Here is a 10,000-nt window from a genome sequence, read left to right as displayed (position 1 = left end):
AACTCTGCCATTGGCCAATTTGAGGCTTCCATAATCATTGGTGCTCCAGAAAAGGCCAACAATCCTCTACCACATACATTTTGGTAAGGCAGAGCTTCAAGACCTCCTGCCGGGTCAATGTTAACTAAGAAAGTATGCCAAGTGCAATGTCGCCACAATATGTATGGTGGAGGTTTGCTTGGCTTTTCACACCTTACAGTGGTTGTATCTGTGCGATAACCACGTCAATGACAAAGGACTAGGGATACGGATGTTAACCCTTTACCAGGACTGTAGGCTATTCCACAGAGAGCACAGCAGGGTTCAAGTGGATTTGGATAGAACAGAACCACAATGATTAAGGGAAAAAGTCCTGTTTTGAAAGAGATTGTGGGTTCGTTAGTAAGATTTACAAAAATCATTATATTCTATATATAAACTTGCTTGGTTAAACAACATACTCCTGTTTTATAATATTGTTCAATTTTCTGATATTGAAGAAAACCATGAAAAGTCATATGTAATCACTATTCAAGAGATGTATAAAAAAAAAAAAAAATCAATTGTATACTCTCATTATTAACAGTACCATTTCTTTTTCATTTTCTGATAAAAACATCAAGTAAGTATCTTAACTAGCATATAAAGCATTTAAACAACCTTTGTTACCATAGAAAATCTAACATATCTGTAAAAATACATTTGATATATAATGTACAATCAAAATTTTAATCCACTGCTATCTTAGAAAATGAATATATCATTTCATTTTACTAGCCTACAATTCATAGTGTGTGTAAATAATCCTTGGCTAAAATCTAAATAAATATCTACCCTAGTGTTGAATCATATTCTGGAATACAATTTTCAAAAGCGTAAGAAAGGAAAACTGTTGCTCATTTATCACTGAGAAATGCCTAGCACAAGAAATTAAAAATCATTCTATATAACTATGTTCTATCTAGTCTCCTAAATTCTAAATAGACTATGAAAGGTGAAACAATAGATCTTTTCATTTAGCTACCACAATGGTTCTCTAGATGGATTTACAAGATAATGATAACCCTTTCCCAACTCCCCTGAGTTATTGATTTGTTGTTAGATCATTATTCTTGCAACATTGTACTAGTAATCACAACAAACATAGTTAAATCAATAGCGTAACAAGAAACCAAAACTGCAGGCAACCATTCTCTGAGTATGTTTTTTGCAACATTAAATACCTGCTGATCAATTACATAATTGTTTTACATAGTCAAAGCTGAAAATCACTGGTATTATACATAACTTTGTGAGCATTATGTGACATGGATAAAGATTCCGAATGCAAACTTCATTTTGTTTGCAATGATAACTGGCTATGGTAATTCACACAAGTTTATGTAAATCTTAGGTATGTCTTTCTAAGATTAGGTTTCCACTGGGAAACTATCACATAGTAACTGGCACCAGGTGCTTTCAGATTTATGATGGTTTATCTATTCTCATCATAAACAAGATGTATTGCCACCTAGTCTTGATACATATCATAATACTGATATCATAGGTTGAATTTCCTGAGAATCACCACATGACATGTTGGTTTACAAATCACTCTAGTCAGTGAATCATCAAAATTGACCATTCTGACAAAAGGCCAACTCTAGGCAGGCACAGTGGTAGAGAGTAGCACAGTCATGGCTACAGAAATATCTGGAAGAAAGTGCAGGCATACAGATGAGCATCACAGTAAATGATAAAGGCTGTGGCGGTCTACATCTTTAAATTGTGAGATACTCCCATGAAGAGGAATATTCCTTACATGTAAATACTCTGATTGTCCGTCCACAAGTGTACTTTGAAAACAGGTTGGATACAGTGAGATTCCTTTCACAGCTCTATACCTGTTTTGAGCTGCAATTGATCATACTAGGGTTGCAAGTGAACAAAGTATACATATTTGATATTTATAAAAAAGTTTGTTCTTATACTGGGTACTCCATAGTTTTACATTCCCTGGCCGGTAAAAACTAAAGCCCTCTGTTGCAGATCTTGCAAATTTGATCCTCTTGATAACTCATTGCTGAACATTCTGGGACTTCCTGTCTTTTAATCGTGATGACACCACCAGGACCTTCTGGACATATTCAGATAGTGTTCGCTTGCATCTGCCCCACACTTTGCCTCCGCTGGTCCATCCCTATGCCATGCCGCCAGACTCAGTTGGCAGTCCGGATACTGGGTCTAGCAGGTGGACTCTATCTTCCGTGAGCACCTTGGGACCATCTCCCACTTTGGTGTGGATGAGGTATTTCAAGCGTCCGCTCTGGGCATACTCATCAGCTATGGATTCCAGTTCCTAAAAACAATATTGAAAATTATATCTCTTCAATATCTTTACTCCTAGAGGACTTGCAGAAATACACAAAACAGTCAATTCCATCTACTCTGTTTGTCCCCGCACATTTATCTTCACATGAGTATGACTAAAAATAGTATGTATGTCCCTTAGCGGTTTGAACATGTACTCTATGAGAATAATCAAAAAATCTTTTATCCTGATAATAATACCTTACCTTTGATAATGTTGATATTTGTGGCTTCATCCCTCTAATGAAACCATCAGCATTCTGTGGGGAACTCGGAGGGAAAGCACGGACTAGGAGAGAGAGCATTTCATCGGCAATGGTGCCAGGGACAAACAAACATGCATTTGGACCGGCATCAAACGTGTAGCAAACCTGAAAGAAGAAAGAAATACTTGAATAGTTATTCCTTATAAATCATCTCTGAATTATTATCCATTTGGATTTAAAATATCAAAACTAATAATAGAGATTCAGGATTTTACCTTATTGTTGAGATTGCCCTTTGAGATTTGTGTTTCATTGTACTGATGTACAAGACTAGCCACTGCATGAGAGGTGTCTGACATGTATATGCAAGGTGGGAAGGAATCCTGGCAAACAGCATGCATCTCATTACTGTCTGCTATTGTCAGATCACAGAAAGTTGGCCAATCCTTTTCCTTTATTGCCTGCAAATATGAAATGAATGAATTAATTGGTATATATGGAGTACTGATATAAATAATAGAGATTTTGGGTCTCAAAAATAAAAACTCAACTAAGATCTGGTTTTGAATCAATCAAAGAATACCTAAAGAACAACCCATACCTGTGACTGTTCTAAGCAATTAACTCTCAAATGCTTGTTAGCTTTATGGGAGCCAGCATTACCATGAGTAAATTAAAGAGAATGAGAAAGGCAGTGACATATTGCCTCTAGTTACTTACTCAGAAATATCACCTCTCTAGAATGCCTCATTAGGCCAAGCTCTCCAAAAGGTTAATACCCAGTTATCAAAAATTTGAAAAAATCTGGGAAAATGATTAAGCTTCATGATGATTCATCGAATTCATCCTCCCCTCCCAACATGGGCGAGTCCATTTAAGCGCATATCTATAAAGAAATCAAGTAACAGCAAACTATGTAAAATAGGGGCTCTAACATCAATACCAAGAAGTTGATCATTAATATTCTCGTACCTGCATCATGGCACTGATTCGCAATCCAACAGATTCCTTTATTCGGTACTGCATCAGCCTTGAAGTTTGCACTGTTCTTCTCATACCTTCCGTGCTGCCTGTTTTCTTTCTCCCATCATTGGCCTGGAAATGAAAAAATTGTATTTGATGACTATTAACCCTTTACCCTATTGGCTGCAGTTTTTAATAAAATATGTATACAGTCATGTGGTGGGTTTATGTTGTTTGGCACGGTGCCATCTGCGTTTATGACCAATGCTGCCTTGACAGCAAAGCATGCCATCCTCTATCAATGGGTTAACAATGGGTGACAAGATATCATGTCAAGTGGTGGCAGCACCACCTGCCAGGGATGAGATATTTTGTCTTGGCAATCCTGCTGGCTGGCGAGCTGGGTGATCGGCATGGAGTGCTTGGCCGCGGCCAGTGTGGGCGAATACCCTGAGGCGTTAGGCTTACGCGTTTGAAATATCCCGGCATTTTGACTATTTGGAGCCAAAACAATGGATTAATGTGGTTTATATATAGCAAACACTGATTTTTATTTCAAAAGTACATAACTGATTTCTAAACTGAAAATTATCCAAAATTTATAATTGCTATTTCTTTTGTTTTGGGGACTTTGTAAACTGTTAGGTTTACATTGCAACTTGTTTTCTAAATATTTTGGCAATATTATGTTATAATAGTACTACATTTCTTATATGATTAAGGCATTACCTGTCATATCTAACCAGTATGCAATCTCTTCAACTTCATACCAGAGCATCACATGAATATAAGTATAAACCTAAGTAATAAAGAAACAGAAAAGCAAGAAATGCTTACAACGCAGATGATAACACGGAGATTAGGGAAGTGATTGGCTGGTGCAATGGGTTTTGCAAAAGAGTCAGTGCCATCCTCCATCTCTCCTTTGTACCATCGCACAAGGCCACCGTGTACACTGCGGCATGCACTTCCTGATCCCTGCCGAGCGATGGATGATAAGTCACCTTCGACTCCATACACCTGACCCAAGGCATATACTGGAAGGAGATGGAAGCTTTCAGACAAAAGGAAGATGGAAAACCATGTGCATAAATACTACAAATATCAACTAATCTTTACGATTACATCTATTCCTTTGATAGATAATATTTTTACCTAGACAGGCATATCCAGCTGCAGAGGAAGCCAATCCTGCGGCGGTTGGGAAGTTGTTGGTGGAACATATCCTCACATGCCAGTTCAGGATGTCTTCGTCAGACCCTTCTAACTTTCTCTTTGATGCCCGTCGTCTTACTGCAAGTAGAGGTATGTGGTCAGCTTGAAGGAAATGTTCCTGGTAATTTAAAAAAATATTATATTCATAATCATAATTCATGTGTTCAACAAATAATTTGCTGCTTTCTTGTTCAGAACTACCATCCACACCTTCTATTAAAATGAATTTTTCATGTTTTTGTACAGTATCAATAAATTACATGTTAGGTCAGAGTATTACAGAGCAATACAAAAATAGCCTGACTCATACTTTATTGATTAACAGTTTTGAAAGAGGTTTTCTGCATCATTGGATTATTTCTATCTACCCATTATAAATAAAGTAATTGCCACTGAAATATGAGGGGAATTGCTCACTGAATTCAATAGAATCGCACACACACACACACACACACACTCACCTTGCACACAAACACACAGGAACTTCACACTAAACAATATTAATCATCCAGTACCATAACATATATATATATATATATAAATTGAAAATGTGTGAGAGAGAGAGAGAGAGAGAGAGAGAGAGAGAGAGAGAGAGAGAGAGAGAGAGAGAGAGAGAGAGAGAGAGAGAGAGAGAGAGAGAGAGAGAGAGAGAGAGAGAGAAAGTGCAAAAACATGTGCTTCCATGCAGCAAGCTATGGGGTTTACCAACTGGTGAATGCCACAAAACCAAGCACAATAAAAAATAAACATAGGGTCTACAACTCACTCTCTTTCAGGCAATTTTGTATTCTTGGATTTTCTAGAGATTCTTCCCTGAAATAAATTGGCAGTTATTAGGGATATGTGAAAACAGAGCCACAGCATTTCATAATTTGACTTTAGCGACATTATGATTTAAAGACAGGTCTTTTCAAAGGTTCTTGTTAATGGCATATGAAAATGTACATTCAAAGGAGGGAAAGAATCCTTGTTACTTCCTTCATATTACATATTTCCAAATCTGAATTACATTTTCATACTCAATCATATGAGTGAGATTTGCATGAACTTAATTTTCTTTTCTTTGATGGTAATTATTCTTGTTTTCTTTTTATTCTTTTTTTTTTCTTTTTTTTTTTTTTAAACCTCAAGCTTTTGTGATACTCTGTCTGTGTTTGGGGATAATAAGACACTAAAACAAATGTACATACAGGTGCATAAAGTTCCAAGAGAAATGTGAATAGTGCATAAAATAATGTGCCATTATAAAGTGCATTGAAAAATATTATAACAATAGCAAAAATACACAATAAAATCAAGAGAAACACTTACTTTCCATTTAGCCAAAACTTGTCTTCAGTAAAAGTTGGGGAAATAGAAACCGTTGTCTTGGAATTCATCTCATCTAGGCTCAGGGTAAAGCTGATGGAGTCATTCACAGGCAGTATCAACTTCTCATCACGCTTTCCCCCTGAAATTGGACAATACTTTGTTACCAACAAAAGTAAAGAAGAAAAGAAACATTTATATTAAGTTAACCCTATGACGACGGTGCATCACACCCGTGTGACATAGCTAAATGCCCAATGATGGGGCGACACACCAGTGTGACATTCCCAATGCAATATTACATAGGCCCGGCATAGGGGGTTTCCACTTATCGCCGGGCCCATCGGGATTGGGTTAAGTTATAGATAAAATTTTAGATAAATGGAGCAAAATTGAAATCAAGGAAAAGTCTATTCTAAATAAAAAAAAAAAAAACAGTTAACAATGTTTGATTTTTAACCCATTCGCGCCGGTTGACGTGCTGACACGTGGTCGAAAAAAGCCCCGGACCCGGGTGACGTCCTGGCACGTGCTACATTTTCGGCCCGCGCGCCGGGAGGCCAGTAGCGACGTGCTGAAACGTCCGCATTAGAATGATAGATTATTCTTAGTACAATTCGATTTTCATACTTGATTTGTCTTAGCTACTTTAGTTTATCCTTCTAAATAGTAGAAAATGGGATATAACGTAATATGAATGACGTCTCAGGTACATACGTAATCTTGATTACGGCATGGTGATTTCTGTTTCTGATTTGTTGAATATGATGATCTGAGTCGAAAGGCTATCGTAAAATCAATTGTAATTGGCCGAGGAATAAAAAAAAAAAAAAAAAAAAAAATTATATAACATCTTTTTGTTGCCCCACTAAAAGAAAATGACACTTGAAAAACATTGCTGTTACTTGCATTCACTTGTATGCACATGTATGGTTGTTCATATTCTCTTTCTTTTCGTTTAGGAAGAAAAAAAAAAAATTGAAAAAAAAAACTATGTTTGTTACCTCACTAGAAGAATGCTTCCACTTCCCATTGGTATTACAACATAGGAGTAAAGAATATGGAAAAAGTTCAATAGAATAACACTAAAAAAACAGTGCTATAACATCTTTTTCGACTGATATACATCCTCTGAACATAGCACTACTTTCTACACATGATTACACTTTAGACGCAATCACGCAAACCATAAGGATAGGGTGGGTGAAAAACGCTCTGCGAGCGTCAGAGCAACCGCGCGCAGCGGGAAAACACCCCGGCACGAACGGTTGCGTGCTTGAAATCTTCCCGGCGTTATCGGGAGTAGGCGAAATTCCGCCCCGGCGTGAATGGGTTAAATTGTCTTCCTTTACACAAGAAAAAACAAAAACAAAACAAATGTATGATATTAGAGAAACAGTAGTCCCGTTATATTTTTTCATACTTCATAAACAGGATGAAAATAACAACAACATAGAAGCCTATGTGTATCTCATCATATACATATGCAGGAAATACAGATATATGCTCTGCATGTAAAACTATATCTATGCTTTATGATGTTGGCTTAGCTGAAAAGTGGGCTGTGTACACTATATTCATGAGTTCTTTATCATATAGTTCTTGATTTTTTTCTGTATTGACATAAATCAACTTATCTACATTAGTTATTTACATCAACCTTTCATTGATTTTACTCTTATTTTCTTTTCCAGAGCCAATTATTCAGTCCTAGTTCAATTTCTTGTTGTTGTTGTTGTGAATAATTTGGTACTCGATGGAATTTTTAATCCAGCTAAACATTCCATTTCTTCCACACCCTTGTTTCCCCCCCTATAATGTTTCATAGTCATCTCTTAGTATCTATTTCTATTATGCTTATATAATAAAAGGTGTCTCAACGTTTAAGAAACAAGAATCAAACTCTTGAAATATAAAAGACCAAAATTTACATGTATCTTTGACCTGATTTGAAACAGTTACAAAAATTTTAATTAAACAGCTTTCTAAAATTAATAAAGTAAAACAGAAGAAGAGAGAAATATAGAGATATATCCGATAGGTGTTAGAACGTGATCAAATCACTTACAATACTTAATAACCGCTATGTTGACCGGTGCTGCACAGGTGACGGTCCTCATGTTGCCTTGAATTTCAAAACGACTCAATCCACAGTCGTAAGGGGCTATGCGGTGGAAACGTCTGTGTGAGAATTCTAGCGAAGAGACTTCCCCTGCATGTGCGTGTGAGATCTCTTCTTTCGATAAATGTAAAATTGTCAGGCTCGTCCACCTGGGAAGGCTAATTAAAGAACAGGACACAGGTGGACGTCGAGCTCCCCGCTGTGGTTTCCGTCGGCACGCCCCTTAGCAATAGACGGAGAAACCAAATATTGTGAGATGGCCGCGTTAAAACAAAAGAGCAAATTAAAAATTATTTGATCCTACTTATTGGGTCGTTAAAGAGTATTCAATAATATTAATAGTACTTTCATAAATACGTTGAGGTGCGTATTGTCCCGTCACACCTAACAATAAACGAAAAAAATAAATATGACAAAACCTTCTTATTAAACAAAAACACATCGCACATGTTTTCCTATAGTTACTCAGAAATACCCAAACATAAATCATAGGAGGGTCTTTTATAGTCTTGGAATCTATAGAAAAATATATTGTGGTGTGTATACTTCCCCACCTGTGTGTTTCCATGGCTACGGGGAAGCCGTTGACCTTTAACATCCGTTATCTGTGGTGTTAACGATGCCGGCAGACACCTGGCAGGCATGACAGCAGCGTTACATGAGGGTGGTACCGTTGTGGAGAGTTTCGTCTGCTAAGGAAGAGGAATAAATACTTCCGGCAACTTGTAGATACTCTGTCTACAGCCACGTCAGTGTGGAATAAAATTCTCCTCTTTATACAGTAATGTCATATAAGTAACGATCAAAGCACTCATTCCAAAAGGCAAGTGACAGGCTTATGCTAGCATTGTCCAGTTCTACAATTAGTCTATAATTCACAGTATAATGATTAAGGAGTTAACTGCATATGATATTTATGAGGCTGCATAAGGGTGGTTATTTCAATGGACTGTTTCAAATGCATCAATATTTCACTGTCTGCTATGGACATGCTTTCTTATAACCATTGGCATCAATATTTGCTTCCACAACATTTTGCTAATCACAATGTGGAAAGCATATGGATACCAGGGGATTGATTTTATTCCCCTCACCATGAACAGCATAGTGGATGGTGAAAAATTTACACGTCTTAATCCTTTTAAAAGTTTGCATGATCAGTGGTGTCTGGAGTGGAAGGCACAGCATCATGCTGTCTGTGGTGGACAGAGAAAGAATCATTGAGTCTCAAATAGGCCAAAGATGCTCAGAATATAATTGTTAACAATGCAACTGCACAAAGTGATTGTCATGCCTCCATTGGGAAAGGGTGTCATGACATACATGATGCAGGAGCTTTGGCCTGACGATGGGCGTCATGGCATACATGACGTTCGTGGATTTTGGATCACTGTGCTATTTTATCGTGCTATGAGTAAGGAGTGAGTGACGATGATGATTGCAGTTGTAATTACTAAAATTACTGTAATATTAAGCAAACCTAACATACAAAACCTAGATGACACCACTTTCTTCTAGCACCAGCAGGAGAGAGAGCCTTGAATGGCACTCATCCACAGTCTCTAGCAAGCACTATCTTTATAGAGCGATGACACACAGCAAGTTACTGACCTCTTGCTCAAAAGTACCACCGATGAAGGATGTGCAGGCAAAATGAGAAGAGGAAGGTGACTCAAACCATGCCCAGTGTCTAAAATGCCAGTAGGGATGCCTTTTACTGAGGCACTCACAGTCATAAGCACAGATGTCTTCATGATATCTTCATTGTAGATGGTTATATGTTTCGTATTTGTTCATGACAGCACACAAATATGAAGAAATAAAGTTACTTTTTGTCCTCCCATAAGCAGCACAGCAA

At 37.3% G+C, this 10,000-nt stretch overlaps 2 protein-coding genes across 10 annotated transcripts in view; one reads left to right on the top strand and one right to left on the bottom strand.

Annotated features, from left to right (window-relative positions):
• The window catches only part of Mvd (mevalonate diphosphate decarboxylase), a 9,826-nt gene extending 1,303 nt beyond the window's left edge, over positions 1–8,523 (bottom strand). Inside the window, exons 1-10 of the mRNA XM_043025531.2 lie at positions 8,488–8,523; positions 8,089–8,364; positions 6,024–6,162; positions 5,479–5,525; positions 4,653–4,790; positions 4,335–4,534; positions 3,507–3,629; positions 2,810–2,995; positions 2,535–2,699; positions 1–2,317 (exon numbers count right to left, since the gene is read on the bottom strand). The exon at positions 1–2,317 is cut by the window's left edge and continues 1,303 nt beyond it. Coding sequence (XP_042881465.2) covers positions 2,159–2,317; positions 2,535–2,699; positions 2,810–2,995; positions 3,507–3,629; positions 4,335–4,534; positions 4,653–4,790; positions 5,479–5,525; positions 6,024–6,162; positions 8,089–8,140 — 1,209 coding nt within the window. The 5' untranslated portion in view covers positions 8,141–8,364; positions 8,488–8,523 and the 3' untranslated portion in view covers positions 1–2,158. The remainder of the gene's footprint in view (positions 2,318–2,534; positions 2,700–2,809; positions 2,996–3,506; positions 3,630–4,334; positions 4,535–4,652; positions 4,791–5,478; positions 5,526–6,023; positions 6,163–8,088; positions 8,365–8,487) is intronic.
• Positions 8,524–8,659: 136 nt separating this feature from the next.
• LOC122259050 (solute carrier family 33 member 2) overlaps positions 8,660–10,000 on the top strand; it is a 6,191-nt gene continuing 4,850 nt past the window's right edge. For 2 of the 9 annotated variants that reach the window (XM_043025526.2, XM_043025524.2), the window contains exon 1: positions 8,685–8,890. The gene's annotated coding sequence lies outside the window, so the exon portion shown is untranslated. The other 7 variants (XM_086551312.1, XM_043025525.2, XM_043025530.2 and 4 more) reach the window with 6 other exon arrangements.

The sequence above is a fragment of the Penaeus japonicus genome, unplaced genomic scaffold, assembly GCF_977035675.1.
Source record: "Penaeus japonicus unplaced genomic scaffold, GWHDUDI00000001_assembly GWHDUDI00000025, whole genome shotgun sequence".
In the NCBI taxonomy this organism is placed as follows: domain Eukaryota; kingdom Metazoa; phylum Arthropoda; class Malacostraca; order Decapoda; family Penaeidae; genus Penaeus; species Penaeus japonicus.
Note: the sequence above shows the minus strand (reverse complement) of the source record. Positions and strands in the feature narration are given on the sequence as shown.